Source organism: Heterocephalus glaber, unplaced genomic scaffold (assembly GCF_053883595.1).
Source record: "Heterocephalus glaber isolate CG9 unplaced genomic scaffold, H.glaber_assembly_v1.0 deba00001584, whole genome shotgun sequence".
Classification (NCBI taxonomy): domain Eukaryota; kingdom Metazoa; phylum Chordata; class Mammalia; order Rodentia; family Bathyergidae; genus Heterocephalus; species Heterocephalus glaber.
In genome coordinates, this window is record NW_028258363.1 from 67506 (window position 1) to 82677 (window position 15172).

A 15172-nucleotide genomic window follows, 5' to 3' on the forward strand; every position below is an offset into this window, starting at 1 on the left:
AGGTCTCAGGATGTCACTTCTGTGACTGAGACTCAGCTTTTCCATCTCTGGTCTCACCTTCCTGTTACTGTGAGATACAGAAGAAAGGTTTATTTTGACTTACAACTTTGGAGGTTCCAGGCTGTGATTTATTGGCCTTGTGGATTTGGGCCAGTGTTAGCACATCATGGTGGGGGTTTGTGGTGGAACAAAACCCCTCTCCTCATGGGTGGAGAGCAGAAAAAGAGGAAAAGGAAGAGACAGAGAGGGTCTTACTCTCCCCTACGCCCACAATGACTAGAAGACCTCCCCCACCCCCTTCTAAAGGTTCCACCGCTTCCTAAAGGTGCCATGGGCTGGGTTCAAGCCTGCAGCACAGGAGCCTTTGAGCGACCCAAACTACAGCATCTACACAATGGAGAGCTGGATGCCTGCTTTTCAAGGTTCTTGCCATTTTCAACTGTCTGGTTCAATCCAATTTCAAATCACTCTTGTTTAGGGAATCCTTACATGTACTCTATACAGATTTGTCACTTAGGGAATATAAACCAAATAGGGCTCAGTCCCTTCCCTTATTACGATCTAGTGTAATAACAGGAAGCCGGAGGTATCCAGGGATAGAGAACAAGGGAGCAAATTACTTCACGAGGAGAAAGTGGGGGAGATTCCTGACAGTCTATTGTAATTAGAAGCTTCGTGAGGGAGGAGAGATTTCCTTCCAGTGTAAAGGAGGCAGTTGATGGAGCGGGAGTACAGAGACACCTCTTGGCAGCACTGGTGACCACAACAAGCTATTCAGCAGTGAATCAGGCAGGGCTCTGTTTAGGAGCCACCAACTGGACATTTTGGGTGTGTTAAATTTCCAGTGGTGAACATGTGGATATTGATGTAACATAAAACAGGAGAATCTTGACTACATCCAAAAAGTATGTGGAGCTCAGAGAAGTGAAGCATTTGGACATTTGAGATGATCCTCTGGCTAGAGCCATTTATTTTGGATCCCCAAAAGCTGAGAGTCAGCCACGGGAGAGCATCCATTGTGAGGATGATAAATCTGGATTCCTGTCATGCTATTATACAATTAATTACAATTGGCCAATACTAGTGTTTACTGGGCAACATGTCTTTCTTCAACTCGAAAAGGAATTGAAGTGTCTTGCAAACATATTTGCCACAGGACAAAATAAAAATACAAGAGAGAAAATAAAAACAGAAATAATAGGGTGAGACCATAGGAAAAGCCGAAGGTCCACCAGAGGTGGGCTGCATGCTGGATATTTTCCTGTAGCTGGGATATAATACTCCACACCCACGATTTAAAGGAGGAGACAGTTATTTTGGCTCACAGGTTTTAGAGGATTCAGTTCGTAGTCGGTTGGCTCCAAGCCAGGAAGAACGTGCTGGAAGGGTTCTGTGGAGGAAGCTGCCCATGTCTTGGCAGTCAGAAAGTAGAGTCAAGGGGGAAGCCAAAGAGGAGAATACACCTTTCCGGGTCACCCCTCTAGTGAACAGTGGCCTCAAAGAGGAAGGAGGGACCTCAGTCTTTAAAAGCCTGATCTGCTGGGTCTACTAAACATTAATCTTACCTCCTTCCGGTGTTGTCATAATATTCTCCATCCAAGCCGTGCCCTGTGATGGGAGCTCTGAGCAGACACCCAAGTGGGAATATAAATATAGGCCTGTCATAAAGGTGCTGTGAAGCCAGAGATCATTTAAAGATAGACTTTCCATAAAAGCAACTACAGCATATTTAGCCTTTGTGCATGTTCTGCTCACTGAAATAAATAGCTTTGCTACCAACATGGAATAATCCCTTTATTGCCAGAAGAGATTTCACTTCTCAGTGGCCAATATACTTCTGACCTAAAAGCTGTCATGACTGGGAAATAACTATCCCTGAAGAGTAATATTTTCCAGCATCCTAGTACCAGGTACTTGTTATTAAAAAATGTTGCCACACTGGGACGATGTTAATAATGATTCCCAACAGAGGGCTGATATTTTTTACATTGTTAATTTCTATTTTATGAGCAGAAAATATTAACTTAGTAACATTAGTATTAAATTGATTCAGAAAACACTACATTTTAATCACTAAATTTGGCTGAAACATCTCAAAAGTGACCATTTCCGTCTAGAAAGGGATGTCATATAATCTAGGGCATCATTTTATCCATTCAGAGTACAACTTTCCTCCCTCTGAAGTCCCATGGCTCTTATGCCTAATCGTACCTCTTCTCTCCCAAGGCCGAACTAGGAGTTCTTCTTCATTTACAATGAGTGCTTTGGGCTTCTGATTTTAAATTGTGAATAAGAACCACTTGGGGAGATGTAAGAGAGCAATATAAAGATGGAAGCAGTGAAAAATTTGGTCCATATTTTTATGCTCAATACCAGTTCCATTTAGAGTTCCAAAAGAATATGCGTTTTATTAAGTATAAGCTTACTGAAGAAGAGGGCAGAAAGAAATCACCAAACAGCATCCCAAAATTTAAGACTCCACTTGGAAAAAATGCAGTCTTGACTGATTACACAGTGGAAAAGCTCCCAGAACCCATGGGCACTGCATACCAAATACAAAAAGCTCACACAGAAGTGTGAGTTTTGCACTTCGAAAGGAACAGTGTGTTGGGTGGATGGGAGCTGTTTAGAGCAGCTTGTCGCTCTTGCTTCAGTCTGTGTTGGTGTCATTGAACAGGATGAAAGGCCTGTAACAATTCAAGATACTTGGAGGCTGATCCACAGAGGACTCGGGCACACCACAAGAATCTCCCAGAGTATCCTCACAGTTGAAGACTTTGAGACCATCGATGCAGGCTATTACATCTGCACTGCTCAGAATCCCCGAGGACAGACTACAGTAGCCACCACTGTTGAGTTTTCCTGACTTGGAAAGTGAAGTATCGTGAACTGATGGAAAGCCCATTTGTGTACACAATCAATCTTGGGCTTTTTATTAGTGCTTTGCCAGAGGCTGATATCAATAGCAAGTGGCAATCCCTGCCTGTGAGTCAGACCCAGACATCCCAAATAAAAGGAAGTCATCCATCTATTAACAGAAAGCATGTATTTCTGACAGAAAGCATGTATTTTGATTGCTTACCTATGTCCATGTTTTTTATACTAAAAAAGCATATACACCAACAACCTTATATAATCATTTCTAGTAAATGAGCAAGTTTTTATAAAAAATTTAAAAGTGGGTTAAGTGCTTGTTTTTTAAGTTGGCTTAAAGGATACTAAGAAAGATTTGTTGACAGTAATACTTCAGTCAATATATAGGGTTCTCTTTGATGTAACAATCCTACTACATCAGATTTTTTAAATGTACTCATACATAGTTCAGCTACTTATCTACAAGCAGCAACTTAACTTTCAAATGCTTAGACATACCACTTTTCCTCAGTAGCAATTTTAAAGCTAATGTGATTTTACAAAGGTATCAAAAAATCAAGCATAACTTGCTTCTTTGTAAATGGATGAACTCTAAAGTCCTAATTTTAGATTATTCAATAAGAACTAGAACATGTGTTTTTAGAGGTTTAACTTTCAACATAGATAACACAGATTAAGAAATATTTAATTTTTTGAATGGTGTCAAAAGTTTATTTGAAAAGTGAAAGGTGAAGGGGTAAGGGAAAAACTGGCTCTGCAGAGCACACTTGGGCCAAGCGAATGAAAGGAGAAAAAGAGCAAAAATAAAAGTACACCCTGGTCTAGAAGGGTTACTGTGAAGAGTCATGCTAGACAAGAAATATTTAACCTTGTCTAGACCTATCTTTAAAAGTATTTAGACTGCAGTGTATTAAAACCAGGCAAAATTTCTCAAATACATGTCTTTGAATTTAAAAAAGTTCAGCCCTAACTCTAGCTCCGTGAGCCAATTTTAGTCCATGACAAATTCCATGGTTTGGACTAGAAATTTCTGTGAAATGGCTTAGGAGACATAATCTTGGTTATAAGAAGTACAGTGAGTGACATTTTGAAAAGTAAAATAGACCAGAGGCTGCAATTCTTATATTGGATATTCCAGCATTATTTATTTGATCAAAATAAAAAATTTTCCATCCCTACAAACAGCACAGCTACCACTGTTTACACATCTATTTTGATGACGTGCCAACATTTTGCATCCTGTGTGAAACATTTGGTTTAAACAAATCTCAAAAATTCTCTATTTTATTTCCTATCTTCTCTCCTGTTGTCTCCCATCCTCTGAGAACATTTTGTTAATTGCTGTAAGATTTCCGAGACACCTAAACAATATGGAGGATAGCAGGGAATAGCATGAGATTACAATGCATAGGGGATGAATGGCAAACCCAACTTTGGCTAATGTCATTGAGAACAACATAGAAGTGGGAGCAGAGATATTCCAGGAGCGGGCAGTGAATCTATGACCCACTTATCGGAAGCAAACGTGGAAGTTACATACATAATAAACTCGTGGAGGTTAAAGACATCAAACACAATCACTATTTAAAATAAACATGCATGATGAATATCAATTGGCCATGTATTGTATTGTACATGTAGCTGATGACTCAAATACCCACCTCTAGTTTCCTAATCTGTTCTTACTATAGGGGCTATTTGCACAGCCATCCAATGCAGATTAGTAAATACTGACACATCACAAGATTGACATGCAGGGAGGGATGGGAGGAAAAGCCACAGTTGTCCTACCACCTTCCACAAAGTTTTGAGCTGGGGGTGGATAAGGGAAGTTCTAAAAAGTTCAAATGTAACTTGGAGAGTTGTCAAGCCACATTTTCCACTTGTCAGCTGGCTATGCTGCTACCTTTCTAAAGAAAGGCGTGCTCCGAGGTTACCCTTAAACTAGCACCATCTTCCCAGGCTATTCTGTTCCATTAAACACAGTGTTATTGCCTTAATCAAGGTGCTTTTACTTACCAGTGAGTGCTGAATCCTAGCCTTCTTACTTCTAGCAATAACTGCCTCTTTCTCATCATTCTATATGAGTTTCCAAAACTGTGTATCAGATCCAGGTCTTAGTTTATATGGGAAATGAGCTGGCTCTGGAAAGGCCTAAGTAGGAGGTATAGGGTTTGCTTTTGTGGCTGTGGATGGTAGAAAAAGGAAAGGGAGAGATAAGGATAATGGGAGAGAAGATAAGAGTTTAAATCTGTAAGGATAGCTTAGCTCAAAGGTAAAAATAAGGAACAACAATCCATTGGTACTGCATTTTTTCTTTAGATTTTTAAAAAAATTACGCTTCTATATTTGCACATAGCCTGAGAAAATCGATCATAGTAGAGTGTTAGGATTATGTAACCTACAGAAACGTCTAATAGTTTACTGATGAGGATGAACATTGAAAAACTCTCAAGTTACTCTAAAAAGATATGGAGACTACACAGACACTGACAAGTCAGAGCTTTTATCATACCCTCTCTGCTATGTCACAGGCTTGAGTACAGTTGGTGGTAGGTAATTATAACTCAAGCAACTACTGCTTTGTCTTCTATGGCTTTTGTTGAAATGTGTACACTACGACCTGATTTAGTACATACCCAACTATATTGAGCTTTTGACTTTTGTCACACAGTAAAGAAGGCTGCACCAGACACATGACACTCTCACATCCATTCCATTCATATACCCCACCCACAGTCAGAACGAAATAAAAATCACAAGAAGGTGTCGGTGGGGAAGAACATTACAAAGGTTATAAATCTTTATCTTGATAGGGCCCTGAGTTTTTCCTCTTAAGCTTAGGTGAAAAAGGCAATGAACAAGGTTCTCTCATTCCTTAAGTGCTTTGTGCAACAAGTTCCATGTCAGTGCTGAAATCTTTTTTAGAGGAATCTTTGGACAGAGTCAAAAGTCTTCCTCCAGAGTTCCAGTCTCCTATGTAGCCAATTTTGGTGGTAGCTGCTTTCCAGTTATCCTGCAGAAATTCCATGCGAGCTAATATAGCTCTTGCTCCCATGATGGTTATTAGGGCCGGTCCTGCAGACCTGCATCCAACTGCCCTCAGAGTCTGAAACGCTAAGGCTGGGGAAGGAGCCCTAATTCCTGGGTGACTGAAAGGGGATGGCTGAGGACGTGGGGGACCTCTTGGGCCTGCACAGGTCCCCATTGTGCAGCTTCCACAGCAGTTCCTCATTCTCCATGGAGAGTCGCTTGTTGACTTTTGACTCCTTCTCCAGCGACTCCTGCAGCACGGCCTGTTCAGTGGAAAGTTGCCTTGAACACAAAAAAGAGCCAGAAACCATGTGAATTTAAGTTAAAAACCAACTTGAAAAACTTCAGCATTTTAACTTTGAAAGTCCAAAAACCTACAGCATTGAGAGAAAATAGAAACCTGCAGAAGGTCATGGGTATTAAAGCTGGCCAAACCCAGCCAGATATTAAACCCAAATACCTGAAACATAAGCCTGAGCAAAAGAGATTAAAAAACAAAAAAAGGGCTGCACCTTTGGGGCAGTCTGTAGTAGGCTACGTGACACAGGTATGCAACATGTTTTATGACTATCTTATATTTGGAGCTGTTTTCTTTTTTTAAAAGACTTACTTATCTGTTGGTGCTGGGTTAGGGTTAAAAAGCCAAGGCCCTGTGGGTGCTAGGCAAGTGCTCTGGACAAGCCACACCCACAGGCCTGAATGTGGTCTCAGTCAGTAAGGCAGGGACTCTGGGAGAAGAGTTCCCCACTCAGGTCTCTGTTTGGTCCAGGCCATTTTGGTAAAAGCATGAACAGATCAATCTAATTTTTCATATTTTGGAAACTAGTACTTTTGTAACCACCTGCTTCAAATACATTTCCAGGGGGGACATGGAGGAGTGTGGAATGAACTAACATGTTCAAGGATGGAAGGCGATCAGGAAAAATGGGACTGGTTTATTTTTACCTTGAAATTGCCATGTGCTTGTCCATCCGAGCTTTTAATTCTTCGTTCTCCTGCTGGGATCGCTTCAATTTGTCAACCAGAGTTGTGTTGTTGTCCACCTTGGCATAAAGAAGAATTCCAACTTCTATTATACAGTAGTGAGAAATACAATTCCTTTGTTTCTTAAGATATATTCCTGACACGCTCATATACTTTGGAGAGATTTAATTAGATAAATTTAAAAGCACATTGAGGTATTTATACCCTGACCCACGACAAAGAGACTCTAAAGCAACAAAATAGAGCATGTAGATACTATGTATTTAAAAAAAATATGCCAGGCCACTTAAAAACTGACACGCCCAGGTCACATTTTTAGAATCTCCTCTGAGAGCTGGTGCCCTGCCCGGGGAACCTGGGCACTGGGCCTGTTCTCTTTTAAGGTGGTATAGCAAATGCTGCAGCTGAGCAGCCTGTGTTTGTCACAGCTACTCCTGTCATGAGTTTTGGGTGAAAAAACCCAAAAAACAACTCACGTGAAAACTTGTATGCCAACAGTTCATAGTTCTTGGCTGCTTTTAGTAAGGCCTTAAATACATTTCAAATTTACAGTTACTCTTCAGCACTTATCTCTGAGTGGCCACACAAAAGTACAATGCAGCAAAGTTCGTAGAGCATCCAAATGAAAGAAGTAACACTACAGAAGGTTTCTCTCCTCGGCTCAATGCAAAATACACCTGTTCTCCTGCCTATGCTGAACTTTCAAGGGGAGCGAGCTGATCAGCTGAGAGGATTAAAGACATTTAATCACTTAACATGATGGGGAGCTGATTTCATCCCAGCTCACTTTCTAAAGCCACGATTTCATTACTTAATAGGCAACAACACAGCTTGGTCAGAGTTAATTTTAAGGTACTGTCATTGCAGCATTATGATTACTCTACTTTGACTAAAGTGCCTAGTTTGGATCTCTATTCTGAAGACATTCCAGTATCAAGAAAATGCTCAGGGCAAGCCATTCAGGTGAAACAACTTCCTAGAAAACAAGTCTACAATAAAATAAAAAGGGACTATGAAATGCTTGGTAACTATGGAAATTCAAAATAAAAACATAAGGTGGGAAAATCTGGAATTACAGACTGGGTGGTGATTGATCTTAAAATACTATCTGGTCCAGGCCAGGGATTTAGCTCAGTGGTTCCGCCGCCTGCCTCGCAAGCGCAAGTGCAAGGACCTGAGTTTGATCCCCAGTACCAAAATAAAACAAAGCAAAACAAAACAACCTATCTGGTCCAATCCTTCATTTAAAAAAAAAAAAAAGAAAGAAAGAAAAGGAAACTAGTCCTGAAAATGTCAGAGCTAATTATTGGCAGAGCTAGTTTTCACATTCATATCAAGTTTTCTTCCTTAGTCAACCTCAGGCTGTAGCTGTCATCATAACAACACATGCTTGTGTACAAACATATAACAATTGGACACCAACTGATAGTAACAGGATACCTCTTGGGTGTGACAAGAAACAAATACTATGGATCAACAAAAAATTAAAGCATGTTATTACTTCTACAACAGGGTCTGTTTTTTATTGCACATGATCATCTAGAAAGTTCTGATGCATACATGGCATATGGGCAACACATTAACAACAGGATAATCTGAGTCATCACTGCCTGCCTGATTAGCACAGCTAACACACCCGGTCTAACAGCGTGACCTTTGGCAGCAACCGGTATGCCTGCTAGGTTGGGCCTATTAACCGCGAGTTCCTTTCAGTTCTTAAAACAAAAACAAAAACAAAAAACAAGATTTCTTGATGATATGAAGTTTATATACATATGTACACACAGACAAGTCATAGTCTCTAGACCAAACTAAATCAAATCTTCAAACTCCAAATGAACAAAAAACAGACAAGGGTGACTTCCAGGCTCCCTATTGTTCAGGGCTGCTCTGGGTTTGAAAGAGAAACTTATTCAACTATGAGTCACCCATAACTAGGGGGAGCAAGGCAAGTAGTGCTAGGTGATGGGCACAGTCAGGGGCAAAGCACAGCAACACCTGGGATCACTTAAGCTGCTTTGCCAGCCCTGCCAACTTGGTTAGAGTGCTGGCTAGCAGCAGCTGTGTCAAGGCCAAGCCAAGACTGACAATGAACACTCGGCAAGCTCCTCAAACACATGGTGCTGGGTAGACTCGGCACGCACACATTTCTGTTCTCTGTCCTGCATGCTGTGAATTAAATTTATTCATATTTTTCACAATGCTTGCTATTTGTCCAAATGGATTAATCTTATTAAAGCATAATTATTTTATATTTTAATTTACTGAAAAAAAGATGAGGATTTAGACAGATTACATTGCCCCAATGGTTTTGGTATGTTAAAATATTGATTTTATATTATTTAAAATCTTTTCTTATGCAGGTAAAGATTCACACACCACTGAACATGAGCTCATCTGTTTGTTATAGTTTGTCTGAGAACTGAATGCTATTTTAACATGGGCCTTGAAAAATAAATGTTTGAGAAGGCCACAATAAATCAGCCTTGAATAAGCTTGGAAAAGAAAATGGAACTTTTACCTTTTGTATGATTTCAAATATCTTTAAGTAGCAGCTAACTCAAGTCCACAATCCTAAATCTCCAAGCTCAATTCCTATTTCACAAGTATTACCCCATTTGGTAAGATCCTCAATCCACTGTTCTGAAGGAGACATACCAGTTTTTCCATTTTCATCAACTTGACATCCTGCTGATGCAGTTTCTCATTCTTGATCTCTAACACAGCTTTCAGGCTTTCTACTTCTTGCTCCAGATACGTGATCTCAGGGTTTTTCTGGAAAGACTACAGGAAGACGTTGCTCTGACTTATTTCACAAAATCACATAGTTCAAGTTCTTACCATAAAGAATCTTTGACTGGATTTAGATGTTAGATGAAGAAGCAGCAAAGAACTTCCTTCCTCTTAACAGTAATTTCAAAGAAAGAGGTGAGAAAGAATAGCTAATATTTTAATCTCAAATAATTTGGTTATAATAGTGAAAACAAAAAATATCACTTATTAGTAATATCGAAAAAATATTTGTTGCATCAAACATGTTACTAGAAACAATAAGGAAACCACTGTTTGCAATACAAGAAGAGAGGTCTGACTAGAGATTAGCCACAAGGTGTTTGGAGGGACAAAAGGGAACAATAGTTCTCTCTAAGCAAAGCCAGTACCTGATCAGAAAGGGAACAATACTACATTTATAGAGCTCACTTGAAAGTAAGCAAAATAGTAATCAGGTCTTGAGTCTGAGTTTTTTCATGATGGTGCCATGTGACCTGTCATATTACTAGGGCAGTCATAACACTATCATTTTATATTGTGACATCCCAATATAAAACGATAGTATTATGTGGCATATAGCACATACTCTACTATGATTCTTCCCAAAGTGAACTCTTGTGAGGAGAGATATCTACCTTATGCCTTGCTTAATGGAAATTAAACTGAACCATCCAAAATTTTGATACAAATTAATAGTACAAGATCTACTGGTAAGCTGTTTAACGAGGGCATTTCTTAGATAAGATTCAGTGTTGTGCATATCAAAACCACCCTTTGGGGCAGTTGATTCCATTTTGGACCAATTCTTTGGGAGAATCCAAACGCCTTCCTTTAAAGAAAGATGAAAACTGTCCTGGAGGTTAACGGATTACTCAGAAAAGGTCAGGAAAGGTACCAGAGCCAGAAAGGGTCAGGACAGGGCAAACATCCAGATCTTCATTTCCAAGCTTCACAAACCTTTCATGTAATATTTTTACATATGATTTTTCAGAAAATAACAAACCTTACTTTTTGCTGGTGGGAACAGCATAATTTCTTCTGTTATTTTTAAATAAGAGCATTTACAGCCAGTACCTTCTGTATCACTTCTTCTCTGTCAGCCTGTCTCTTTCTGATCTCACTCTTTTGTGCTCTTTTTCTACAACCTCTGATGCTGAGGTGGGCAGGGTTCTGGTTATTACTGCTCCCCTAGACCTGTTTCTTCCTCTGCTTTTCAAAACTGGCTGCAGTAGAAGAACCCTCTTTGTGTTCCAGGAAGCTCTTTAAAACCTATTCCCTGAAACATTAGTGAGGTCTACACTTTGTGTGTAAAGACAGGGTGTCACTATGTAGTTCAGGCTGACCTTGAACTCACTGTGGAGGCCATCCTCCTGCCTCAGCCTCCCGAGTGTTGGGATTACAGGCGTGTGCTGTCACACACTGACTTTGGCTAAGATTCTTCCAGAATAAAGAATTTTGAAATTTTCTTGAACATGATCTCAGTTAATTTTATCAAATGTCTAGGGGATTGTCCAAGCTGATCGTCGGAAGAGGATCTCACTGAGAGTTCTACAAATGTACTTGGAAAGCTGGCAACAGATTTTAAGTGTCAAAAATGCTTTGCTTCTGCAGTTCCAGAGCATAAATGTATAGAATGCAAACAGTGGTACTAAAGACATAAGCAGGAAAAAATATCCCCCGCCCAATAAATAAGGGTGAGAGTAAGGACACAAGTCGTAAGAGAAAGCCGGGTTTACAAGACCAATCAGTACTTTGCCAAAGAGACAATTATCCATAAGATGACACAGTATTTATCCATAAAGAAGAATGATGTGCTAATGCGTGCTACCACACGGATGAACCCTGAGAACCCGGAGCCTCAAGTGAAGGAGACAATCACAAAAGGCTTACATGATGTGATTATTTTCATGAAATGTCCAGAACAAGCAAATCCACAGAGGTGGAGTGTAGACAGGTGGCTACTCACTGCTGGGGTACTAAGAGTGGGAGGTGAATGCTAATGAATTGAGTTTTCTTTTTTGGATGATAAAAATGTTCTAGAATTAGGTACTGGTGACCAATGTACAACTTTATGAATATACTAAAACCCAATGAATTGTACATGCAATGGACCATCGAGTTATGACAGGCTTGACATATGAACAACTTGGGTTACTATCAGATTTTGTTTTAACTTACAGCCAAAGCCTTGAGTTATGACCTGAATGGTGGGTGCTTGTGCTTCCAGATGGTCTCAGATAAAGATTTAACCTTTAAAGAGTTCTGGAAGGAAGATTACAACATCCTCTCCTGTATGGGGTTCATTGTGAAATCCTGGGCCAATATCTCTCTAAGGACACTGAGATCTGCCTATACACAGGAGAGAGACTTTGAAGATTGTGTAGAGGAGCCTGAGACTTCAGTTGACCAACTTGAGTTACAACCAGCCCTAGTGAATGAAATGAGTCTGTAAGTCAAGAGTCCACTGTGTTTGTTTTTTTGAGACAGGGTCTTACAATGTAGTCCAGGCCACTCTTGAACTCATAACAATTCTCCTGCCTTAGTTACCTGAGTGCTGGTATTACAGGTGTGTACCACCACACCTGGCTTGAATTGTATATTTTAAAATGGTGAACTCTGTGGTATGTAAATTATATCACAGTTTAGTGGTTACTAACAAAAATAAGGTCTTTACATAAAAGATTGATAGTTTTCTTATTTTCCTACAGGTATTCACTTAGACCAATCAAAATATATTGGATTTCATCTGTAAGTCAATTCTTAGGATGAAAAAGAGACACCAGTGATCAAAGAAGTTGTTTTAACCAGTTAAACACATATACACACACACATACACACACACACACGCACACAAAAACCTGCAAACTCCAAACCTGTATTACTTCTCTGGCTGCAGAACATATAATTGACCCTAAAAGGCAACTGAGCAGAAGGAAAAATGAGAAATGACAGATTAACACAAAACTCACTAAATTTGCCTTCTCTTTTGATACTCTTTTTTGTTCTTCTGATTTCAGCTTTTCATTCAAAGCATCATTTTCACTCTTCAGATCACTGATTTGTTTCTAAAACACAATGACATGTAGAACGTTAGTTAATAAGAAGATGCCAGAAACAGGATAAAGAGACACAGAAACATACACCCAAGCAAGCCACATAGACATCAAGAAAGGTGATGGGGGGAGATTCAGATTTACCCACCTCCAATGATTCCTGCTTCTCATAAAGTAAATTCTCAAGTGATTTCTTTTCCATTTCATGGCTTTTCTTGATTTCTGGAAAGAAGGGATTTTTTTTTTTTTTTTGCTACCGGGGATCGAACTCGGGTCCTTCCGCTTGCGAGGCAGGTGGTGGAACCACTGAGCTAAATCCCCCAGCCCCAGAAGGGATTTTTTTTAAAGCAATACTATTCAATGAGATCACTGTGCTCCACAATTACTGAAGGATATAATGTAGGAGCTGATTATGAAGTTATGACTGTGTTCCTTTACATCTGTCTGATGCTGTTATTGAAACTGAGCAATCTCTTCTCAGAATAGGCTTATGAGGTGGGTAGGGTAGAGGTTCCCATCTTACAACTGGGCATGCTGAGGCCAAGAGACCTTAGATAACAGAGTGAAGGTCAGGGTTTCAAGACACTGGCTTCAGACTCCAAACAGAAGTCTGAATGTAATCACATTCCTAACAGGAAGAAGAAAAAACCATGTTTACTAAATGTCTACCTTGAACCAGTCACTTTTATATCTCATCACCTGTGACATCACATGCTTCTGTTTTTCTGATAAGTCCTGCTAAAGGTCAGACAGCCAGCTAATACACGCCCATGTGCTGCTGTGTAGGATGCAGCTGGTTTACTGTAGGCTACAGCTGCACTGCAACTAAGTTCTGGCAGACTGGCTTTTTGTTTTTTTCCCCTCCACTCAGCCTTTCTGGTAATGAGAGGTGAGATAATAACAAAAGGTTTGCTCTTCTTCCGACAAGTGCCATTTGCCTTTCCCAGCAGTGCTGGTGTGCAAGCGTGCCCAGTGTGGATTCTCCATGCGGCCAGGATTTACACTAGCGTCTTCAACTTCCCAGAAACCTGAAGTAGCAACCACCACTCACCACCACCACCAAAGAGGCCTTCCAAATCTTTTCTTCCTAAAATCTTGCGTTTATGACAAACTATTATTTGACTGCTTGGTGGCAAAGGGCATCCATTAACAATTAACAATGCAAAAAGAAACCAAAACACGCCAAACAAATACCACAGGGCATTCTCTGAGGGGAAAAGTTATAAATCATTTCCATCTTTAAAAAATACCAAGCTTTTCCATTATATCATGTTTAAATAGCATGAAAGGATGCTTGCCTGAAAGGGAAGTTTCATAGGCTTCCTTTAGCAAGTCTATTTTCTCCGAGTGGCTAGCTTCAACTTCCAACTTAGAGGTTTCATGGGCAGCATTTAAGTTGTCAAACTGTAAGAAACAAGCAACACGAAAATTTACCAGGGAAACAAAAAGTCCTGAGTTGAACAAGCAGCAACATTAGGAGACTTTATATACAAGCATGTTTGAGTTTATGGGGTACCTAACACATCTAAACCACAGCCCAATGTAGAGTGGCCACTGCTGACTCTCTACGCTGTCCTCCTGGGGGACACAGAGCTCACGCTCTGCAGAGTTCATTAATGGCAACGGAGGAGCTCATCATAATGAGTAGGATATGTTTCACAGTGCCTGTCACACTGTCCACTATATCCTCAGCCCCATCACATGTAGCACCGCGTGATGTCACTGTATCAAACTAGCAGGCACTCTGTAAATTTCCACTATATTAAAAACTAAGCAAGAAAATTTAAAAGTCTGCAGCATACTAGTTAGTGGGAGGAAAGCGTTATTTTAAAGGTGCTTTTTTTAAAAAAAAAAAAAAAAAAAAGAAGAAGAAATGCAAATCAATGATTTAGTAGCATAATACCAGCATAGTTCCAAAGGCATTATTTCTAGACAGGGCTGTCTTAAATTTTATCTTTTCTTTTTCTCTTCTCTTCAATTCAACATATGTACACCATTTTGACCACAAGAAAAAATTCAACTAAAACTTTTTCCATCTACTAAAGGACTAAGAAAAACTCATACAAACATGTGAACAGCAATCAGAATTCAAGCAAGCAGCCATGACTGAGAACACGCTCCTGTTCCTAAGGCACAGACCTGCTCTTGCAACTGAGCTTTATACTTCTCGGCTTCTTCAATGTAAATGTTCTGAAGCTTTTCACATTCCCAGTGTAAAATTCCTTAAGCCAATTTTCTAGCTCTGTTCGATCAGCCTGGTGCTGCTGGTTTAGCTTCTGGACAAATGCTTCATATGCTGCTTGCAACTCATTCCCGGCTTTTTCTAATTTCTCACAGGTGGTTGAAGCAGCAACTAAAAAGAGATGAAAAAGAAAAGGGAAAATGCCATTTAATTTGTTCAATGTCCTAAATTCACAATATAAATACATAGCTGTGATAACTTTAGAGTTATCACA

At 39.9% G+C, this 15172-nt stretch overlaps 1 protein-coding gene across 1 annotated transcript; it reads right to left on the bottom strand.

The window, feature by feature from the left end:
- Positions 1-3988: 3988 nt before the first annotated feature.
- Positions 3989-14924, bottom strand: LOC147823440 (microtubule-associated tumor suppressor 1 homolog). The gene is made up of 7 exons (XM_087193236.1): positions 14856-14924; positions 14015-14120; positions 12865-12938; positions 12633-12728; positions 9550-9675; positions 6853-6950; positions 3989-6189 (listed from the first exon to the last, which is right to left on the bottom strand). The coding sequence occupies exons 3-7, from the start codon at positions 12916-12918 to the stop codon at positions 6012-6014; spliced, it is 552 nt and encodes a 183-aa protein (XP_087049362.1). The 5' UTR covers positions 12919-12938; positions 14015-14120; positions 14856-14924; the 3' UTR covers positions 3989-6011.
- Between the last annotated feature and the right edge of the window lie 248 nt (positions 14925-15172).